The 24,682-nt window shown below is 40.2% G+C and overlaps 1 protein-coding gene across 1 annotated transcript in view; it reads left to right on the top strand.

The window, feature by feature from the left end:
• The window catches only part of LOC126278672 (mitochondrial import receptor subunit TOM70), a 71,934-nt gene that overhangs the window by 4,288 nt on the left and 42,964 nt on the right, over positions 1-24,682 (top strand). Inside the window, exon 3 of the mRNA XM_049978910.1 lies at positions 17,976-18,183. Coding sequence (XP_049834867.1) covers positions 17,976-18,183 — 208 coding nt within the window. The remainder of the gene's footprint in view (positions 1-17,975; positions 18,184-24,682) is intronic.

The following is a 24,682-nucleotide window of genomic DNA, read 5'->3' as shown; positions in this document are numbered from 1 at the left end:
CCAAGTCCTTTGCTGTCTCTGACAGAATTACAATGTCATCGGCGAACCTCAGCGTTTTTATTGCTTCTCCATGGATTTTAATTCCTACTCCGAACTTTTCTTTTGTTTCCTTTATTGCTTGCTCAATATACAGATTTAATAGCATCGGGGAGAGGCTACAACCCTGTCTCACTCCCTTCCCAACCACTGCTTCCCTTTCATGTCCCTTGACTCTTATAACTGCCATCTGGTTTCTGTACCAATTGTAAATAGCCTTTCGCTACCTACTTTTTACCCCTGCCAGCTTTAGAATTTGAAAGAGAGTATTCCAGTCAACATTGTCAAAAGCTTTCTCTAAGTCTACAAATGCTATAAACGTAGGTTTGCCTTTCCTTAATCTTTCTTCCAAGACAAGTCGTAAGGTCAGTATTGCCTCACATGTTCCAGTATTTCTACGGAATCCAAACTGATCTTCCCCGAGGTCGGCTTCTGCTAGTTTTTCCATTCGTCTGTAAAGAATTCGTGTTAGTATTTTGCAGCTATGGCTTATTAAACTGATTGTTCGGTAATTTTCACATCTGTCAACACCTGCTTTCTTTGGGATTGGAATTATTATATTCTTCTTGAAGTATGAGGGTATTTTGCCTGTTTCATACATCTTGCTCACCAGATGGTAGAGTTTTGTCAAGACTGGCTCTCCCAAGGCCATAAGTAGTTCCAATGGAATGTCGTCTACTCCGGGGGCCTTGTTTCGACCCAGGTCTTTCAGTGCTCTGTCAAACTCTTCATGCGGTATTGTATCTCCCATTTCATCTTCATCTACATCCTCTTCCATTTCCATAATATTGTCCTCAAGTACATCACCCTTGTATAGACCCTCTATATACTCCATGCACCTTTCTGCTTTCCCTTCTTTGCTTAGAACTGGGTTTCCATCTGAGCTCTTGATGTTCATACAAGTGGTTCTCTTTAATTTTTCTGTAGGCAGTATCTATCTTACCCCTAGTGAGATAAGCCTCTACATCCTTAGATTTGTCCTCTAGCCATCCCTGCTTAACCATTTTGCACTTTTCGTCGATCTCATTTTTGAGATGTTTGTATTCCTTTTTGCCTGCTCCATTTACTGCATTTTTATATTTTCTCCTTTCATCAATTAAATTCAATATTTCTTCTGTTACCCAAGGATTTCTAGTAGCCCTCGTCTTTTTACCTACTTGATCCTCTGCTACCTTCACTACTTCATCCCTCAGAGCTACCCATTCTTCTTCTACTGTATTTCTTTCCCCCATTCCTGTCAATTGTTCCCTTATGCTCTCCCTGAAACTCTGTACGACCTCTGGTTCTTTCAGTTTATCCAGGTCCCATCTCCTTAATTTCCCACCTTTTTGCAGTTTCTTCAGTTTTAATCTACAGGTCATAACCAATAGATTGTGGTCAGAGTCCACATCTGCCCCTGGAAATGTTATACAATTTAAAACCTGGTTCCTAAATCTCTGTCTTACCATTATATAATCTATCTGAAACCTGTCAGTAACCCTAGGCTTCTTCCATGTATACAGCCTTCTTTTATGATTCTTGAACCAAGTGTTACCTATGATTAAGTTGTGCTCTGTGCAAAACTCCACCAGGTGGCTTCCTCTTTCATTTCTTAGCCCCAATCCATATTCACCTACTATGTTTCCTTCTCTCCCTTTTCCTACTACCGAATTCCAATCACCCATGACTATTAAAATTTCGCCACCCTTCACTATCTGAATAATTTCTTTTATTTCATCATACATTTCTTCTATTTCTTCGCCATCTGCAGAGCTAGTTGGCATATAATCTTGTACTACTGTAGTAGGTGTGGGCTTCGTACCTATCTTGACCACAATAATGCCTTCACTATGCTGTTTGTAGTATCTTGCCCCCTTTCCTATTTTCCTATTCATTATTAAACCTACTCCTGCATTACCCCTATTTGATTTTGTGTTTATAACTCTGTAGTCACCTGACCAGAAGTCTAGTTCCTCTTGACACTGAACTTCACTAATTCCCACTATATCTAACTTTAACCTATCCATTTACCTTTATAAATTTTCGAACATACTTGCCGATTAAGTGATCTGACATTCCACCCTCCAATCCGTAGAAAGCCAGATTTCTTTCTCCTGATAACAACGTCCTCCTGAGTAGTCCCCGCCCAGAGATCCAAATGTGGGACTATTTTACTTCCAGAATATTTTACCCAAGAGGACGCCATCATCATTTAATCATACAGTAAAGCTGCCTCGAGAAAAATTACGGCCATAGTTTCCCCTTGATTTCAGCAGTTCGCAGTACCAGCACAGCAAGGCCGTTTTGGTTAGTTTTACAAGGCCAGATCAGTCAATCATCCAGACTGTTGCCCTTGCAACTACTGAAAAGGCTGCTGCCCCTCTTCAGGAACCACACATTTGTCTGGCCTCTCAACAGATACCCCTCCGTTGTGGTTGTACCTACGGTACAGCTATCTGTATCGCTGAGGCAAGCAAGCCTCCCCACCAACGGCAAGGTCCATGGTTCATGGGAGGAGGGTTTAAAATAATGTGCCCTGTATTATGGCCAAAACTGGACAGGTAAACATCACAAATGTTAGGCAGAATCCAGATGCAAGATTGGAGGACACCATAGATGCAGTGCCTACCGCAATTACCAATCAAAATAGTAGTAAAAAGCCTGTGAAATTATCAGGTGGCAATTTTTCAACGAGAAAAAGCTCTAATGAAGATCCAAACACTGCCGCAGAGGCAACCAGCTTAGGTGTAAACAACAGATCTGACAGTGAACAAAAATCCCTCATTTTAAACAAGCCAGATATGGACATTAACAAGTAGCTGAATGTAGACTCCACAGAAGGTGAAAATACAGATTGGCAGGAAGTGAACAACAAGCAGAGAGACAGAAGAGTCAAATGTAGTGAAACAAAACAATGAATCAATCAAAACTGCTGCGAATACAGCACAAGGAAATAAACTGTTGTACAAGACTGTGCTACAAAATGGAAAAGATAGTGAACAATATAAGCCTACTTAGAAGCCTACAATGCAAACATTTGGAAATGTCTGTACTAAAAACAGAAATAAAGTCATAATAGGTCCTGACGACGAAAATGGAATGCTATATGGCGAAAAAAGACACAGGATTCACTTTAGCAAACTAAGAAGTGGTACAACAACTGATACTGTAACTGACTTCTTACACAACACTTTCCCAAGTCACAACAGCTTTACAGTGAAAAACTGGAAACAAAGGGATTAAATAAGAGTGTCAAAATTGGTGTTCATTCTTACTTAAAAGATAAAATAATTCACAACAGTATATGGTCCAAGAATGTTTGATAAGGCATTTTTTATTCTGGAGTGCTCCAGTGAGATAAACATCTAAGACCAAGATATTCCAGTAAAAAAGGAAATGTCACCACTGAACAAAATGCAAGCTTAGTTATGGTTAGTGCAAATGTGCAGTGCCTTGGGACAAAACTCGTTGCATTATCATTGTTTGCTGAGGAAGTGAGACAAAATATATTATTTATAACTGAACACTGGCTAGCCCATATAGAAATAGAATACTATGGGCATCTTGAATATCTGGAAATGGTGGATGCATGGTGTAGAGACACTTCTCTACATGGTGGTGTGTCTGTATATACAAATGGTAAGCTCAGTGACAAGAAAATTGATGAAAGATATGTGGACTTGGCTCTAGAATTAGCTGCTGTGGGGCTGCCAGATGCCAAAATAATTGTTGTTTCTTTGTACTGTTCCCCAAATGGCAATGTTGAAAACTTCATCAGCAAATTGGAAAGCTGTCTGTGTCAACTAGTGTGCTTAGGAGCAAAAATTGCCTCATGTGGAGACTTCAGCATCCATATTGGGGAAAGCAGTGACAAAGATAGAGATTTTAAGGACTTAGTAAGCAGCTATGGCAAGTTATCTACCAACAAGAGGGGATGTCTGTCGTGATACTGTTCTTGGAAGCCTAAATAGTTGGGAGTACAAAGTAAGTGTGGCTGCCCCCATGCTTGGGCGTCATAGTCGTGAAGCTGTGAACAAACTCTGGAAGTACCCATCAAATTCCCAGCTGGCATTCAAATTACGTCTTCAGAAGTAGAGTTATTAGAAAGAAAAATTTAGGTGATTTCAAAACTGCAGTGTCTTCTACATACTGACATCAAATGTGTGAAGATTTGGCACCAGATGATACATTCAGTTCCATGTTCCAAACTTTTAAAGCCAAATTTTCCACTAAAACCTGAGAGATATACAACTGCCAAATCAAAATAGACACTGAAAACTGTTGAAGTAAAGAGCTGGTATACCTCTCTTGCTTAAAATCTTGCTGTCCAGATGAATTTAATGAATATTTTATAAACATAGTAGAAAGCACAGTAGCTGGAATTTTTACCATCAGAACTGATCCTGCCATTGCTCTGAAAGTTGGTAAGAAATGCAGCATGGTAATGTGGAAGAGTGTATCCAAAAGACATAATGAAAATAGTGGCATCATAAACACTCAGGGAGCCCTGTAATTTATGGCATGTCCAGTATTATTTTAAAAACTATAGTCTTCTAAGTTTCTCAACCACTGTCAGTAGTAATAAGTAAATGGCTCCATGCTGAGGAACTTCCAGACTTCCTGGCAGTTCACACACAGTACCATTTTACAAAAAAAGGTAATCCATATGAAGTGAAATGTCAAGCTATAGGCCTATATCTGTAATCCCATTGCTAGCTAATGTGATGGAGTCCATATGAAAATATAAGCTATTAAGTTATTTGGAAGGAAATAACCTCTTTTATGATGCACAACACGGCCCCTGAAAGGACAAGTCAACTACAACAGCAGTACCCGACTTTGTTATACGTGTATGTCAGGGTTTTTAAGATAAGGAGTCTATAGCACTGGAACTCTGTGAGCTGAGCAAGGCATTTGACTGTATCACACACAAGACCCTGCTCAGCAACGAAAATCATTTGGTATTGGGGGAGCTGTTCTACAAACTCTTGAGTCCTACCTAAATAACAGACAATAGACGGATTCTATCAGTGCAAGGAGCAGAAGCAGGTTAAATGACGTTAAAATATGGTGTACCATAGGGATCGTAGCAAGGCCCCAGTTGTTCGTAATTTTCATTAATGACATAGGCTCCAATGGGCACACCTTGTGGTTCACAAAGGAAACAACTTTGTTCTCAAAAGGGGACAATGTACTTTAAGCAGCTCAACAAGCAGAAGTACTATTCAGTGAGGCCAAGACCTGATTCATCATGAATGAGATGAAAATCAATGAAGACAAAACGCAGAGGATGAAATGCAGCCAAAATGATACTGGAGCACTGGGTGACACAGCAGCTGTTGACCTTCTGGTTTTTTTCAGTGATACAAAGTTAACCTGGCAACAGCACACTAAACATGTATGTCCCAAACTCTCACAAGTCCTGTATCACTTGAGGAAACTAAAATGTGCTATAGCATACCAGTACCTATTAACAATTTACTATGCAATGTTCCACAGTCACATCAGCTATGGGCTGTTACTGTGGGGCCATTGTGCAGGCTGACTCTTATCAGCCATTATATTTTCAGATGCCTTGTTCATACAAAGACAGATCATACATACCACAGAAAGAGAAATGACTTTCATCAGTGCAGCACTCACTATAAAGACAGCATAGAGGGGCCAAGATGTCGATTACCTAAGACGCAGAACAGATTCCCAATGGCGCCCCTAAAATTATTTAATTATTTACCCAGGGATATACAGTCACTACCAGTTGAACAATTTAGGACTAGAATTATGTGTATACTAAAAGAGCAACATTTGTTCAGTGTAGAATAATACTTCCCTGGTTACAGAACAGTGTCTATCTGAGCAGCAACTCAGTATCAATGACAACAGCAGCAACACTGCTATTTTGCTACTTGATTATCTCATTATTGTAACGTATATTGTAAGCTGCTACTTAAATATGTTTGTTAGTACCCATTTTAGTATCAAATTGGAATTTTTTTGGTTTTCATTGTAATGTGGTAATATTATTGTAAAATTGACACTGTCTGTCCAGCCATGGCTGGTAAATGACAAAGAACTGGTAATAAATAATAAAATAATATTACATTTATTATCCATTTCAGGTATGCAGTCTTGTGATTAGGTTAGATATTGGTAGAGATCTGCTGTTGGTGTCAACGTCGCATAAAACAAAGTGTGTTTCCAAATTCACTTAGTTAGTAACTTTCATTTTACCAAGTAGCCAGTGTTACCTGTAAGTTCCAATGTATTCTTTCTCAGTAAATCTTTAATTCAATAACGAATGAAATTTGACATGTCACAGAAGTGCGCTCTGTGATCAGCAGGTATGTTTTGGGTGCGAGTGGGGTGAGCAGCGCTAAAATATATTATCCTAGTGGGAGTATTTTTTACAGTTTTCTCCCACCTACTTCCTTGTAGGATGTTTGTGTAATTGTATAGTAAAAGTGCACTTATGGTGCGGCAACTGTTCCATTGCGTGCTGCAATTGGTAACTGTTTGTACGGTGAAGTAAGTGAAGTGGACAAGATGATGAGTCAGATGATTAGACAAGATGGCTGAACTGATGGGAAAATAGTGTTTGATAAAAGTTGTCACGATCTGAAGTATATGAAATTACATGGTGCCATAATGGAAAATATTGTACAGAATGTTGTCATATAAAACAGAGTATTCCATAAAATTTGACTGTACTCTGAGGTTCCTGTGTCACACAGCTTTGCAGCGGTGTACCGTAGGTCTCTAGAAAAGCGTAGCGTTCCAAAAGATTGGAAAAGGGCACAGGTCATCCCCGTTTTCAAGAAGGGATGTTGGACAGATGTGCAGAACTATAGACCTATATCTCTAACGTCAATCAGTTGTAGAATTTTGGAACGTGTGTTATGTTGTAGTATAATGACTTTTCTAGAGACTAGAAATCTACTCTGTAGGAATCGGCATGGGTTTCGAAAAAGACTATTGTGTGAAACCCAGATCGCACTATTCGTCCACGAGACTCAGAGGGCCATAGGCACAGGTTCCCAGGTAGATGCCGTATCTCTTGACTTCCGCAAGACGTTTGATACAGTTTCCCACAGTTGTTTAATGGACAAAGTAAGAGCATATGAACTACAGACCAATTGTGTGATTGGATTGAAGAGTTCCTAGATAACAGAACGTAGCATGTCATTCTCAATGGAGGGAAGTCTTCCGAAGTAAGAGCGATTTCTGGTGTGCCGCAGGGGAGTGTTGTGGGACCGTTTCTATTCACAGTATACATAAATGACCTTGTGGATGACATCCGAAATTCACTGAGGCTTTTTGTGGATGATGCCGTAGTATATCGAGATGATGTAACAATGGAAAATTGTACTGCAATGCAGGAGGATCTTCAACGAATTGACGCATGGTGCAGGGAATGGCAATTGTATCTCAGTATAGACAAGTGTAATGTGCTGAGAATACACAGATAGAAAGATCCTTTATCATTTAGCTACAATATAGCAGGTCAGCAACTGGAAGCATTTAATTCCATAAATTATCTGGGAGTAGGCATTAGGAGTGATATAAAATGAAATTAGCATATAAAATTAATCATTAGTAAAGCAGATGCCATACTGAGATTCATTGGAAGCATCCTAAAGAAATGCAGTCCAAAAACAAAGGAAGTAGTTTACAGTACACTTGTTCACCCACTGCTTGAATACTGCTCTCCGGTGTGGTATCCATACCAGATAGGGTTGATAGAAGATATAGAGAAGATTCAATGGAGAGCAGCGCACTTCGTTACAGGATTATGTAATAATCGTGAAAGCATTACGGAGATGATAGATAAACTCCAGTGGAAGACTCTGCAAGAGAGATGCTCAGTAGCTCGGTACGGTCTTTTGTTGAAGTTTTGAGAACATACATTCACCGAGGAGTCAAGCAATATATTGCTGTCCCCTACGTACATCTTGCGAAGAGACCATGAGGATAAAATCAGAGACATTTGAGCCCACTCAGAGGCCTACCGAAAATCTTCCTTTCCATGAACAATATGAGACTGGAATAGAAGGTAAAACTGATAGAGTTACTCAAGGTACCCTCCGCCACACACCGTCAGGTGGCTTGCGTGCGGAGTATGGATGTAGAGGTAGAAATCGGGACATTTCAGAAATACGCCACAAAGTTTTTGAACGATCATTGGGCTACACTACAGATCAGTCCTTCACCACAGCCACGTTTCCTCCAGTCACATCCAATGGCGTCACCAACTTGCAATCAAATTGTAACATTTCATCCTAATCTCTAACTCATACTATGCTACAGATGGGTCCATCACCACAACCAGTTTTCTTACACTCACATTCATTGGCTCCGCCAACTCACAACCAGAGCGTTACATTTCAACCTAATCAAGACCTCAGGCCACACTATGGATCAGTCTGTTACCACAGCTAGCTTTCCCTCAGTCACATTCATTGTCTACTCCAACTATAACAATAAAATACAAAACAGTATCCCAAGAAATTTTGTCACATTCCAAGAAACTTACAAGAAGTACAGATGAAAACCATTAATCACCTCTATAGTCCATAATAGCCAGATCAGTAATTTTCAATCTCATTATATTTATGTTGAAAACAAAATAATTAATTCGTATCTCTCCCCCCTCCCCCAGCCCCCCCCCCCCCCCCCCCCCCCGCCCCCTCAATTGGCTATGACCAAAGGGAACAAGTTGCTAACAGCAGAATGCAGCAGAAGAGGTGCTTACACCATACGTGCCCTTTAGCCTAATTGTATACTGTGCTAAAGGGTAAATTGAGCATACGCTAAACCATTTTCTGCCATGTGGTTATCAGAATTGTAATTCCTGGGATAGTGTGTGATAGTAACTCCCTCTGGGATGAAATCTTGGCTGTAGTGACAGACTGACCTGTAGCAGAGCCTGAGTTCTAGAGTAGGTTGGAAGGTAAAAATTTGGTTGCAAGTTCATGAAGTCAACAACTGTGAATGCAAAGTAAAGGTTTTGGTAACAGAATAGTCTGAACCAAAGCGTGTTGGCCACATTAGCAGTGAACCAGTCTTCTGCTTCGACCCATATCATTATTACAGTAGTGGGCATAAATTACACCTAGAAAGCGATTAGGCCTATATGTAAAATGCCTGCCATAATATGAATTACTTTGCACAAGCTGTGCCATGTTGACATAACCATTAGTGTTTCTGGCTGACCTCCAGCAGGTCACCATTTCAAATCTAGTCACCAACAAATACTTGTTACTTAACATTTCTGATTTCTAAAAGGCTCTTGTGTTCGTAATGTTTGTATGTTCCAGAATATTTGCTGTTTCTATAAATAGCAACTCTCTCTTTCCAGGAGGCAGTTCTTAGGTGTCCATAACACCTGTGCTTTTTCAGTGCTAGGTGGTGGTGTTCATTGATGACCCTGCTTTTGGATATGTACTTGATTGTGGTTACATGACATTGTTTGGTGTAGATGCCACATACTGTAAAGCATTTACTTACTATAGCTCCAATTAAAAAAGTAAAAGCCATCACCTACACAGACAGGAACTATTATACAAGCAGCACAGCATTCCCAACGTCCATACATTTAGGAGACCAGTTGACTCCAAAACAATCCTCTGTACATCGACATCCATCATTGCTTTCCAGATACTCTGTTCAGGACATGACAAAATTGCCGAAAGGGTTTGACTGAGGCACCAAAAACAGCAGGTAGGATGACACAATGTGTTTGGCAAATTTGTGCTTTTACTTGGATGGAGTAGCCCAGAAGCAGTTTGAGAACAATAAAGAGAAGCTTGAGAGCTTGCAAAAATTCCTTGCTGAACTGAAGAAAACTTTTGGTGACATTCTGCAGCAAGTTCACTGAACAGATCAACAATTGAACAACAGGGTGTGTCATGGAGAAACAACACAGTCCTACACAGAATGTTTTGCCCCTGTGTATCATTGTGAATAAAAATATGACAGAACATGACAGTCTCACACTTTATGGAAAGAGTTGCAGAAGGCGAGTACTGAGCTCTTTTGGTAGAGGTAGGAATTCATCAAGCACTGCCAACACATCGAGAAAATGCAACAGAAAAAGAACTGGAAATAAGAGACATGACCATCTCCCATATGTGGTCCCTGTGGCAGTTGTGGGAGACCTGCCATGCCTACACCTGTCTCATATGTCAGGTAGTGAGAGGAGAGATACACCAGTCTATGGCAGCCAGAAATCTCTGATCAAGTACTCAAGAGATAGCAGCCATGAATTTTCAACCCATATATCGAGACGTAATTGACAACCCAGCGTCCTACCAACACAGGTACACCTAACTCCTCCACCAAGGATAACACCATGCAGAAGAATAGACATTTGGAGAATGGAGGACAACATACTGATATATTTCTACTATGGATGCCATGGACTTGCCCACATCTGCAAAGAAAGAAGATAATAGTTTGACAACTAGTATGCCACACTCTTGTCACTGGATGGACAATGCATTGTTCAGGAAGAAGTGGAGATGATGATACAAGATGATGACATTGATCCTTCAGAGTGTCCTTCCTGTGGATGGATGTAGCATTTGTGTGTCACATACTGACAACTGATCATAATCACAAAGAAAGATGTCTACCCATTGCTATGTATTGATGACTCTGTAGTCTGCTTGAAAGAAGCAAAGTATTTATAAATTATGGACATGCAGAAAGGCTACTGGAAAATTGCAAGCGACAAAGCTGACAGGAAAAAGAAAGCATTTATAACATCTGGTGGCCTCTATGAGTGGACTGTGCAGCACTCCATCCACCTTCAGGTGCGTGATGGACAACCTAGTTCTACATCTTAAATGGAGGACACGTCTTTGCTATCTGGAAGACATTTGAAGAACATCCAAGTCACCCACCAAACATGTTGAAGTGTGTGCAGACTACAGACCTCCACCAGAGTCCAAAAAAAGTGCCTGTTCATCACCCAGTGAAAAAAGTATCTTGGAGCACCTTGTTAAGGGCAATGGAATCTGTACTCACCTAGAAAAGATAAGAGCAGTCATGGATTTTTCCGACCCCTTAGCATGTTCGTAATGTGAGATGGTTTCTTAGAATGCGCTTGTACTACTGGTGATTCATAAAAGACTTCTGTACCAAGGCACATCCCTTCGAAGAATTACTGCAGGGAGACACCAAATTTTTTGAGAACTAAATGCAAGAAAGATCTTTCCTTGTCCTTAAGCAGATGCTAATATCATTTTCAGTCCAAGCATTGTATGATGAGAATGCTGAGACAGAACTTCGCATTGAGCTAGCAGGTATGGAATAGATACAATTCTAGTGCAAGTTCAGGTGATGGCTTATGTGTCCAGAATACACTCCAAGTCTGAGGTGAATTACTCTAGAGTGTTTGGGCCATCGGCAAGTAGTGGTTGTATTTATTTGACAAGCCATTAATTGTTGTGGCTGATCACCATTCCCTATGTTGGCTGGCTAGCCTGGGGAATCCATCAGGTCATCCGGTGAGGTGGGCATTGGGGCTTCAGGAGTACACCGTCACAGTGGTATACAAAAGTGGATGTAATCACGAGGATGTCATCGTCCTTTCAAGGTGTCGTTTGGCAGGATGCAGCAGTGTGGATGAAATCACAGTCAACTTGGCATCAAATGACATTGCTGCTTATCATAGGGAAGATCCAGCATTGTTGACCATCATAGGAACCATGAAGAAGTGGAACCGAACAAAGATGAATTCCATGTAATAAACAGAACACTGTATTGCAGGAACTACGATTAAGTGGGGTGAAAATGGTTGCATGCCATCCCATATCATTATTCCCACAATTATTTCCACAATTCTCCAACTTCTTGTCACCTGGGATTTTTGAAGACTCTAGACAGAATCAGATGCACGTATCACTGGCCAGTTGTTACTATATGTGAGCCACCATAAGGAATGCCAGCGATGGAAGCACATACCACAGTTGCCTCCAGGGCATCTTAAACTAGTTCCACCTGCAGCAGTGCCATTTTATCAGATTAGAATCAACTGCTTGGGAACATTCCTGAGTTCAACAAACAAGATTCGGTGGATAATAATCTGTACTGTCTCACATGCAACACTATAGCCATACTTTTGCTGTCTGCCAAACCTCCAGAAATTGCAAGTTGCCTTATAGAAGACATAATTTTGAGGTACAGAACACTTGTGTGTGATGATCTCTGATCGCACGAAAGTTTTCAAATCGAGACTAGTACCAGACGTAATTTCACCTTGTGACCTCACCTACAGGATGACAACAACCTACCACCTACAGATATTTGGCCTCACACACTGCTTCAATAAGGTGTTCACCAGTATAATTGTGACATACGTTGATGTCGACAGAGAAATGGGATACAGAAATGCCCTTTGTGACATATGCATACGACACAATAAAGTAAGCTACTATAGACTTGACATCATTCTTTTTGCTCTCTTGTCACTAAGCTGGGACGACAATAAAGACACTGTTCCATTTTCAAGTGGACAATATTTAGGATGTCTAAGTGAAACACTTCATCACAGGAACTGAAGAAGCGGGCAGCTGGCTTACATACAGATTTGGGGCTCCCAGAAGGATGATATAGAGCTCTGTAACGACATGCCTGGACCATGTCTGGGAGACACAATGTGGATTTTTATGCCTGTGCAGATTTGCAGTTCACCAGTTCATATCTGACACCAACAAATATTTGTTATTTAGCATTTATCATTTCTATAAGGTTCTTAAAACATTTGCATATTCTGGAATACTCAGTGCTTCTATAAATAGTAATACCTCCATCCACGTGGCACTTCTATTCTGCCTGTACATTATTATTCATAATAAAAGTGCATTCAGTTGCAAAGTGTAGTGTCGCACTGACCATCCTGATTTTGGATTTGAGCTTGACTGTATCTGCGACATCACAATATTTGCTCTCATTGCATAACATTCCTTAACTTCACGAGGTCGCAACCAGACTGTTACCGATCAGTCTAACCAAGAACCCAGGCCTCCCTAAACATCAGTATGCCACCCTAACTAATATTCTATATTCACATTCATTGGCTTCACCAGGCTCGCAGCCAAACTGTCGTCTTGCAAACATACTTAAAGCTTGGGCTTTGCTACAGATCAGTCTGTCAACACAACCTAAATTTAAAAAAAAAATATAGAACTAAATAAATATCAACAGAATTCTGTTCTTCCTCTGTTTCTGTGTGTTCATAATGTATCCCATCATTATTATATCATGGGTCAAAGCCACCGACCATTATTGGTAGTATCAACCAGCCCCAACATAAAGGCTCCATCTTGCTCTTGTAGAGAAATGGTACCTGTATTTTGTGCTTAATACAGAACATCTGCCAGCATTTGACATTACGAAAAGAAATACAAATGTCCAAATATTAGAAGTTTAAACTGTTCCTGTATGGAGACAATGTGGATGTCCAGTATTGATCTACTACTTCTATATAGTCTGTGTTTGTATAAAGAACGCTTAATGCTAAAGTGAATAAGAACTAGCACAGCTGTATTTAAAGTACTTTTTTTTTTTACATCACAATGGGTGTCTTCAGTTGATGCTGAAAATTTGCTGGCACTGTTCTCAAATTGTGATTTGAGAAGCCTGATCATCTTAATTAGCATTAATGACACATTCTGGAACACAAACACTCCAGCAACTGCCTGATACAATTAGAGCCAGTAGTAAGTGAGGGAACTTAACTTGGTGTGTGTTCTACACTGTCCAGGCATCAAGTCTGTCCACTCCAACTGCAAGTGGCACCCAGCATCATGAACTTTGTTTCCACTCCAATGCTGAGCCTCATTTGACTCAATTTTTTGTAGCTGTTGCATGCACCTTTCTCATATTTAGCTGTACTAGCCATCAGTGCTGTAAAATATTTCCATCTATGGAAGCCTGTGTTAATACAGTATCGAACTGTAGCAGTGATGTTGAGAGGAAGGTTGTAATTATTATGTTCAAGTTAGTAGGCACAAAATGGCTAGTTCTTTGTGCACCAGTTGTTTCTGAGGAAGGGATTGTAGAGCCTTGAGTGAAATGCCTAAGTGAAAATGAGACTGACAATGATTTTGATGATAGTGATTCATTTGTAAACAACCCAAGTGTCAGTGGATCAGTCCACCCTGAAGAGTTTTGAAAAATATTACACAATGTAAAGTTTTGTATTGCAGTGCTAATATAAATATATTTAAATAAAAGCACACCTTTTGTTCCAATTTATACCCTAATTGTTGGGGTGGAAAAGGTTAACATGAATCAGCTGTGGAGCACAGAATGGTCAAGACTAACTCTTAAAAGGAGCACAGCAAATTTTTTATTACAAGCAGTGCCTGAAAATGAAGTAAAACAACCAAGTTTTATTACGCAAAATGCTGATATATTTCTCATTACTATGCAGTTTTGGCCTTTGCACATTTTCAGTTGTGATGTGCGTGTCACATTTAAAACCTGTTATGTGCTGTGTGGGGACTGACACTTATATTCTCACTCTCTCTCTCACTCTCTCTCTCTCTCTCTCTCACACACACACACACACACACACAATTCGTTTATATGTATGGTCTTGCATGTCAAAACCTGCTTCCAGGCACACATTATATGTGCCATGTAAGTAAAAATGCTGCTGACGTCTACCAGACACTTGCAAATACGTTTAACAGCGTAACACGTCCTTTTACTTCTTCATAAATAAACATGTCTGCTACAAAAATGGGAAAACATGCTTTCTTTTTTATTTTACAGTTTCTGTTGATTAAATATTGGCAAGTGAAGATTCAGGAAAAAGGTACATGATTGGTAGATGTAATAGAGGAAAATTGTTCTGGAAGTAGGTACTGCTAGTACATGGAAAGAGATGCTTTCCAAAAATTGAAAAAAGTGTAAAAACCTGTTATCTTTTTATAACCCAGAACGAGCTACAATTGATAAGATCATAATACTAAGACTGGAGATAAACACGTAAGCAGTTATTTTCCCCTGCTGTGTTCGTGCAAGTAGCCCACATAATTGTATTCTGTTGGTATGACACTAATAATTTCAATTTTAAATGTGTTAAAACATTCTCATTCTCTCTCTCTCTCTCTCTCTCTCTCTCTCTCTCTCTCTCTATCTATCTATCTATCTATCTATCTCCATCATCATTATCATTCATACTGCTCTTCTTTTTATACTTTCCACACTCACTTTAAGATCTATTTGGTATGGGCCACACAAGTGTTTGATAAACAGTCTCCTTTGTAGGCTGACTGAATTTTCCAAATATCCTACGAATCACTTGAAGTCTACTATCTGTTAAACCTACAACTTAGTCTATATGATTGCTCCATCCATTTCACAACCCCCACAAATTGCTACATCTGGTTATTTGTATGAGTTGCCTGATTCCAGTTCTGACTTTTTGATATCACAGTCATGTGATACTATTTTCCTACATTTTGTGAAGTGGCAGGATATTACATTTCTGTACATTTAATATACCTGTCTGAAAGAAACAACCACCATCTAGTAAATCTCATTTGTAGAACCCAGTGTGGGCAAGTTGTCTAACTTCCTTGCAGGTTATAACTGTTTGCTAGGCTGACACTTGATCCTAAAATCTTGCCAAACAGGTAATACTTAATCTGTACAGTTCCTGATTACTCTAATATATGTAACCCCAAAGGAAGCAAGAAGGGAACAGGCAGATCATCTGACGATTATTGAACTACTTCATACTTTCATTTCAGCTCAAAAACGATACACTGATCCCACAGCTCTTCTTTTGGGACTTTTGCTTTATCATTTAATTTTGAAATCCAGGTGTTCCTTGTCAGAAACAATTGCTTTCAATCTATTTAATAATGATTCTTTGTGGACTGGATGGCAGAAGCTCTGTACCATGAGATGTATGACAGCATGCTTAAGCTTTTGGTATACATACTGTCCAAGCCACTCGTATGCTTTATTCTACCCTAGAACATCTATAAATAGCAGTTGTCCTTCCTCTCCCTCCAGTCTCCCCTCTCTCTGGCTTTGTCTTTACAATGGAATGGAAACTGAATGTGCACTTTTCCATTTATTGAAAAATTGCTGCAGAAATTAGACATCGGTTGGCCATGTCATAAGCATCTTATTAATATAACAGAATGAAGAAAAATTTAATGTGCATTTCTCAAAATGCCCCATACAGAAATTGCCAACTGTTGGACATATGGTAATGAAGAACCTATAGCCACTCCATAGGTCACTTAATAAAATTTTCCATGTTCAGTGATCATTAGACAAATATATCTGTAGTGTTCTCCTTCATTTCTGTTAGGCGTACAAAGCATAAGACTTATTTTTTGACCACTTGAGGCAATCAAAGAGTTGCTGTACCCCTATTTGGGTATAGTCTTGGTTGCGGTGTCCTCAGAACTCATAACACCTTTGTATGTGCAAAAGCAGACCATCTGTACAGTTTCCTAACATTGTGCATAAAGCCAAAAACACTTTAAAAACTAATAACTTGATAAACTAACAGTTTGGTGAGTATAGCCTTACAAATAAATCTAAATTCATGTTTCATGAAAACATAAAATTTATCTGTGAATCTAGCAACGGAGACTCATCAAAGAGGTCATAAACATCAGAATTTGCATCAGTATTTCAATTGTGACATTTACTATATACTTAGTGGTGCATGGAAGCAGGTTCTCATAACTGAGAAGCAGCAAAGATATTCTCCCAGTTGTTTACATTCTAAAGAGAGCAGTGGCACAGCTAGCTTCCCATCATTGAAAATATTGACGTGACCAATTAGGCTACTGGTCGTAAAAAGCCACTGCATAGGCAGTCACAAAAGTCGGTTACTCCTGATGAATATGATTAAAATATGTAGCTTATTTCCTTGTCATTCTGTCCCTAACAAACTAACACAAATTCGAATTGTTTTATATTGCAACAGAACTTCTACAGTAGCTGATGTTGAAGTCAGGCTCTGACAATGACTGCTGCAATCGTGCAATAATTTTTAAAGCCAAGAGTACATTTAATTTATTCTATAATCACACAGAATAACCATGGCTTATTTTGAGTTGTTCTGAAAGATGGAACACATCATTCTGCAGGCATCAGTGCAGTGTGAAGGGTAAGGGTATTTCTGGTTCTGACAAAAGTCTAAAACCCAAGAAGTGATTCGGATGGCATACTTAGAATGCTTTTATTGAAATAAAATGATACTGCTATAATAAGATAACCTCGTTCCTTATAATGTTCCTTATTATGTTTCCCCAAGACTTAATATTTTCTGGTAATGGGAATATGAAGTGTTCGAGAATGGTTGTTACCTGCTATGAAAGCACAGAGGACTGAACTGTTTCAGCAGTTCAGTAGATTAAGCACAAGGCTTACTCCTTCAACACTCAGCAATTTTTTCTGCATTCTTGTTAAATTTGCTGCATAATTTGATGGATGCACACATCCTATGCCATACTAAAAAAGTGTGAACTGTGAATATGCTGCAATTAGAAATAGTTCTGTTGACAGATGTAATGTTTAAATAAGTTGTGTTGATTGATTGAAAACTGAAACAATTTCATCATCAGTCTAGGATTATTTGTTTCTTAAATCACGTAAGAGTGAGACAAGAGGTTCTGACTTTCTGTGCATAAAAGACTGAGCACATGGCTTCTGTTTTCCTCGAGGAGAAAAAAATGAAATTGATATACTGTTAAATTGAAAATTAATTAGTATCCACATTAAATTGTAATTTTTTTCAGTTATTTGTTCAGGTGCACTTTGTTTGGCCATCATTTGATTAAATTGTATGCGAACAGCAAAGTCTTCAAACTTAAGCAGTAACATTTTCACGTCCTTCCACACAAAACTTTAGTATCATTTTGCATATATCTCAGTATTAATTATATAACTGTGTGTCAGTTTCAGTGAAATCTGTTTTTCAGAAACTATATAAAGAGGTCCGCGAAGACTGTACACGTGCCTTGGATTTAAATCCAAAATATGTGAAAGCTCTCCAGAGACGAGCTAAGGCTTGTGAGCTGACACATGACTTGCAGCAGAGCTTGGAAGATGTCACAGCAGCCTGCATTCTGGAGGGCTTCCAGAATCAGTCCAACTTGCTCACTGCTGATAGAGTCCTCAAAGAACTGGGTATGCATGTATTTATTCAGGTTGCATTTTAAATATATATTCAGTTATACTGAAAAGGATATATTGCTACTCGCCACAAAGAAAAGGCAATGGGTCGCGTACATACACAACAAAAAGACTAGTAAACATTTCAGCTTTCAGTGAAAAGGCCTTCTTTGGAAATAGAAAGCATGGAAGTAGAAAGCACACACACATTCACAGAAGCGCAATTCGCACACACATGGTCCCTGTCCCTGGTGATTGTGTACCAGTAATGATTAAGTTAATTCATGTATTTTATTGTAATTTTTTGTGAATCTTAATGTATATACAAAGTTAGAAGCTGTACTGTTATTAGATGTTGCAGTACACATTCTTAAAAGCTGCAATTTAGTGCTGTTCAGTTTCCTAAAGCAGCAGTGGTGAGCTGCGTTCCCTAGAAAATAACTAAGTCATTTTAAATATAATGTGTTACATATTCTTACAGTTCAGATTATTTATAATTCTTCTGATAGATGACAATTCCAACTTAAAAGAGAGAGAGAGAGAGAGAGAGAGAGTGAGTGAGTCAGGTAACCTATTTTATGATTATTGGAGTACTTGAAGATTTGTTCACTTGAGAGAGTGTTGTGGAATTATTAGTATTTAATTTTCTACAGAGAGGTACATGGGTCTAATTTTGATTCCCAATATGGTACTTTCATGTCATTAATATGGAACTTACAGATATAATATATAGGCAGTGGAATTTTGATGAAGAATCATTTTAGTAGATACTTTACATAGCTGCTTAGTTCAAGTGTTTTGCTTGATGTATGGATCACATTCACAACAGTTTGCTATGATATAGAATGTTTCAGTAGGTTTACAAATAAGGATATATTTTCTCTGTGAAAAAGTCTTCGTGTTGAGCATTTAAAAATTTATCTATAGAGTAGGAGGAGTTGTCAAGCAATTTTATCCACCAGCAACTTTTATTTCTCAAGAAATGAGGTCAAATATATTTATGGGTACATTCTACGCTCCTTCCTGTTAAAGAGAAAGGTTGCGGATAATGGGGGGCTACTTGTGGTCATACTGTTATTTGTTGTATTTATGAAAGCTATTATTATTATCAAACTAAGCTTGATTCTTCGTAACAAACTTCATAAGAGAGTAAATACATTGTGAGTTATTGTTATATGCCCTTTTTTTTACCATCCTCAGATGAAAAGCAAGAATGGACACAAGATATTACCCTTACAGCATGTTTCTGGGCAATGAGTACTTTGTGTTTATAGCCCAATAAAATCATTCCATGTGGCATCACTGAATGGAAAAATGCAAAGCAAGCTCATTTTGTAATATTTTAATCACCAAATTAAGCAGTTAAACATATAACAAATGTTGCTTAACACCAATATTGAAATGATCTGTAGCATTTGATCTACAGTCACACTTGTGATCAGTATGCACACCCATGAATTTTGACCAATGTTTTACATACTTCATTTTCTTGGTGCTGTATTGGTTTTAACAATATTATATGTTTGCTTGTACATTTGAATGGTGTGTTTTTTAAGTTTAGTAATAGACCATTAACTAATGAATTATGATACTTGCATCATCAGTAAAGAGCACACTATTTCTCCTTTATTACTTTAAGAGGGAAGTATCTCTCATAAAGAAGGCAACAAGAGGTAAGGTAGCAGAATTGAAACCTGTGGAACTCTAGTCTTAATTTGCCTCTACATTGAAGAAGATTCATCACAAGAGCTGCATGAGCTGCCTAAATTACCCTTGGCTTCATATCAGTTAAATATGAGGTGAAACTTACTCATTATACACCGGAATCCATAAAAAGTAAGCTTATACATTGATATGACAAAAGTCATTTGATACCCCCTTATATCATATCAGACTTCCTTTTGCCCGATGTAGTGCACCAACTTGATGTGACATGGACTCAGTAAGTCATTGGAAGCACCTGCAGAAATACTGAGACATGCTGCCGCTGTAACCGTTAGACTTGGAAACATATCTAAAAAATAAATGCTACTATACGGTAGAAGAATTCTTGAATGATAACCATGTAAAAATAATTGTATAGATCACCACAATATGTATTATGACAAATGTGTAAAATACTTTATTATGACAAATGTGTAAAATACCTGTATAGCAACACATGTATTATAACCTAAAATTAAGTTTATTAGTCTGTATGTAGTATAAAAACTGACAAGTCACCTATGTCGCAATCCTTGATTGTATAAGGCATGTTACGTGATAATAAAATTTGATTTGATTTGATTTGATATAGGGCAATCTGGGTGGCCAAATCATTTGCTTGAACTGTCCAGAATGTTCTCCAGACCAGTTACGAACAACTGTGGCCCAGCAGCATGGTGCATTGTCATCCATAAAAATTCCATTGTTGTTTGGGAACATGAAGTCTGTAGATGACTGCAAATGGTCTCCAAGTATCTGAACACAACCATTTCCAGTCAATGTTTAGTTCAGTTGGACCAGAGGACCAAGTCCATTCCATGTAAACACAATCCATACCATTTTGGAGCCACCACCAGCTTGCACAGTGTCTTGTTGTCAACTTGAGTCCATGGCTTCATGGGGTCTGTGCCACACTCAAACCATTCCATCAGCTCGTATCAACTGAAATCTGGAATCATCTGACTAGGCCACAGTTTTCCAGTCACCTAGTGTCCAACCAGTGCAGTGACAAGCCCAGGAGAGGAGCTGCAGGTAATGTCGTGCTGTTAGCAAAGCACTCGTGATTGTCGTCTGCTGCCATAGATCATTAACATCACTTTCCAAATTGATATGTTTGTCGTACATCGCACGTAGATTTCTGTAGTTATTTCATGCAGTATTGCTTGTCTGTTTAGCACTGACAACTGTATGCAAATGCTGCTGCTCTCGGTTGTTAAGTCAAGGTCATCAGCCACTTATTGTCCATGGTGATAGGTAATGTTAGAAATTTTATATTCTGGGCACTCACTTGACACTGTGCATCTTGGAATATTGAATTCCCTGATGATTTCTGAAATGGAATGTCCGATGCATATAGCTCCAACTACCATTCCATGTTCAAAGTTTGTTAATTCAGAGCGTGTAGCCATAATAATGTCGGAAAGCTTTTCATGTGAACCACCTAAGTACAAATAATGGTTACGCCATTGCACTGCTCGTGTCTACCTTATGTGTGCCATACTGCTGCCATTTGTGTATATGCAGATCAATATTGCACGACTTTCGTCAGCTCATTGTACAGCAGGATGTTGTGATTTGCAGCCAAATGCCTTAGGCAAATCATAAGAAATGCCGTCAGGTGGAATCTTGCCTGCCAGATACTTTAAATCCCCCCCCAAGGGGCTCGCCACTCTTTGGCGTGTTCATCCTTAGCTACCACAGGGTCCCAGCCTTTGCAGCATTTTTACCCTTCCGTGCTGCATGTCTATTCTCTTGCTATTTTTTTTCCCCTCCCTTGGGGAACATGTCTGGGGTATTTTTGGGTATGTTCTGCATTCTGTCGCTGACGAGCAAACAGTGTCACCTTTGTTTTTTGCTTCCTTTTCCTTTCTTTGTTTGCCTTTTCCTTTCTTTGTTTGCCTTTTCCTTTCTTTGTTTGCCTTTTCCTTTCTTTGTTTGCCTTTTCCTTTCTTTGTTTGCCTTTTCCTTTCTTTGTTTGCCTTTTCCTCTCATTCTTGTGCTTTAGCGTTTAAGGATCCTCTTTTTACCTCTTCCTCCCTGTATGCTCCTGAAGGCTGGCCCACGGGTATTGATGTGTAAAAGGTGACTGGGTTATGCAATTCCCAGCCCCGGGTCGACAGGTAGGGTTCGTACGTAGCCCCTGGTACAGGCCAAGCCCAGGGAGGAGTGATTGCCTGAGCTGTAACCTTCCCAAATTGCCGATTGTACCCTCTGTCAGGTGTTCGGGAGGTGTGACCTGAGGTGTGAACAATCACCTGTGAAGGGGGCCCCAGTTGGAAGGAGCATGCCATCGGAGACACTGGCAATCATGGGCAATTTCCTCGCAATGAGTCAGTCATCTTCCCACTCAACATCTACAAAACATAAACATAATGAGCCTAATGTTTCAAAGACCCTTGCCTCTGCACCATGGTTCCTCGTGGTCTCACGTACTGAAGATGATCAGTCCTTTGCCATGGTAAATCCGTTTATTATTCAGGAAGGTGTAGGTGCAGTTGCTGGCCCTGTGAAATCCTGCTCTCGTTTACAGAATGGCACTTTGCTTTTGGAGACCACTTCTAATTCTCAAGCACAACAACTGCTTGCTGCCTCATTTTTCCACGGGTACCCTGTTTGGGTCGAGGCCCATAGAACTTTGAATTCTTACAGTGGTGTAATTTAAAGCTGACTGCTCAACAGTCTGAGGCCAAACTCCAATCTTACCTCTCTGATCAGGGTGTCATTGCTGTCCATCATGTTATGAAAAAGGTAGATTCCTCCTTAGTGCCCACCCTCACTCTCTCTCTCTCTCACCTCTGATAGAGTACTGCTTCCGTCCAAGCTCGAAGCAGGCTATGAAATTATCACCATCCGGTCGTACATTCTGAACCTGATGCGCTACTACCAGTGTCATCTTTTCTACCACACTAGAATGTCTTGTTGACACCCAGCCACGTGTCACCTGTGGTGGGGATGCGCATGAGGGCGATTGTCCACCTCCTCCTCCCCACTGTATCAACTCCAATGGTGGCCACACAGCCTCCTCTCAGGATTGTCCAGTGTATCTTGATGAGCTCTTCAAGAGATCCAGGTGAAGGAAAAGGTGCCTTATCCAGTCGCTCGCAAGTTATTGGCTAGTCGCAAATCCTGTGGTCTCCCGTCTGGTACTTATAGATCTGTTCTTGTTACCCCTAACTCCATGAAGAAAATGGCCATGTAGACATGCAGCCTCCAATTCAGCTCTGAGGTTGTGAAATCACCCAGTGTCAAGGTAGCATCGCAATCCCGCCGTCCAGCTGTGCAACAAGCCGTCAAACTCTCTCCTCAAGGGGCGAAGCCGCCAGCTACACAACCAGTAGGCCATAGAGGACAAAAGTAGTACTCCCCTGAAGACTTCCTCTGCCCCAGCCAAACACCACCTGAGTCTTCATCTAACCGTAAAGGCTCGAAGAAGTCCACCAAAGGCAAACAGTCTTCTCCTTTGCCACCACAAAGATCCTCTACGGTGGTGTCGCCACATGGTACCTTAGCCTGGCCACCCTCTGTGTCGCTGGTGCACACCAACAACCGTTTTTCAGCGTTTGACTCCACGAACCAACCGCACAAGCAAGCTGATGCTTCTGTGGACCCCACGGAGAAGGATCCTCCTCCTTCTGTGTCCTGAAGTAGTGCCTCTTCCCCAGCTGTCACTTGGCAGCTGCCAAGGTGACACTCCTACCTCTCTTCATCATCATGACTCTCCCCCAACGGCCTTTGGTTCCACAAAGAGGATTTACAGCTGTTTTTAGCATTGCAGTGTCCCCTTGTAATCTGCCTTCAGGAAATGAAATTGTGTCCTCACGACCCACTTTGAGCTTTCACATTTCTTACCAATTCGTTTTCATCTTCCCCCTGAGGTCGGCATTCTATCTCAGGGGGACGTCATGCTGCTCATATGGTATGACATTCATAGTCAACTCGTCTCCCTGATTACCCATCTTCAAGCTGTTGCAGTTCACCTTTTTCCTTCCCCACCTGACTTTTTCCCTCTGTCACCAGGGCAGACTTCTTTCGACTTATTGGGCAGCTACCTTCCCAATTTCTGCTACTTGGTGACTTTAATGCCCATCATCCCCTTTGGAGTTCTCCCCAGACCTGTCAGAGAGGTGCCCTTTCAGCTGATCTGAACCAACTTAACCTCTTCTGCCTTAACACTGGAGCACCCACTTTCCTTTTTCTACTCCTCGCACACCTATTCCCATTTGGACCTCTCCTTGTGCAATGACTAGCGTATCCCTTATCTTGAGCGGTCCGTTCTTTCCGACACCTACTCGAACGACCATTTCCCGTTTACTGACTCTTACCCAATCCACGTGCATGCCTAAATGGCAGCTTCCTAAGGCTGACTGGTAGCCTTACTCCTCCCTAGCGATGTTCGAAGAATGAGATTTTCCCAGTTGTGATGACCAGGTGGAATATCTCACAAACATTATTGTTACTGCTGCAGAACATTCCATCCCCCCACTTCCTCTTTACCATGATGTGTCCCAGTCCCTTGGTGGACTGAGGCATGCCATGATGCAATTCGTGTGCGGGGTCACCCTCTGCACGTTTTTTAACTGCCACCCTACGCAGGCAAACTGCATTCACTATAAACAGATGCATGCAAAGTGTCGTCACATTCTTCAGGATAGGAAAGAGCTAGCTGGATTTCTTTCACTAGTTCTTTTAAGTTCCATACCTTCCTCTGTCATCTGGGCCAAACTCTGACAGCTCTCTGGAGCCAAGATCCATTCACCAATTTCCGGCCTGACAGTAGCTGATGTCATCGTGGACCCTATTGCTATCTCCA

The sequence above is a fragment of the Schistocerca gregaria genome, chromosome 6 (assembly GCF_023897955.1).
Source record: "Schistocerca gregaria isolate iqSchGreg1 chromosome 6, iqSchGreg1.2, whole genome shotgun sequence".
Lineage (NCBI taxonomy): Eukaryota > Metazoa > Arthropoda > Insecta > Orthoptera > Acrididae > Schistocerca > Schistocerca gregaria.
The sequence above is the reverse complement of the archived record's forward strand: the minus strand, read 5'-3'. Positions and strand labels throughout refer to the sequence as shown.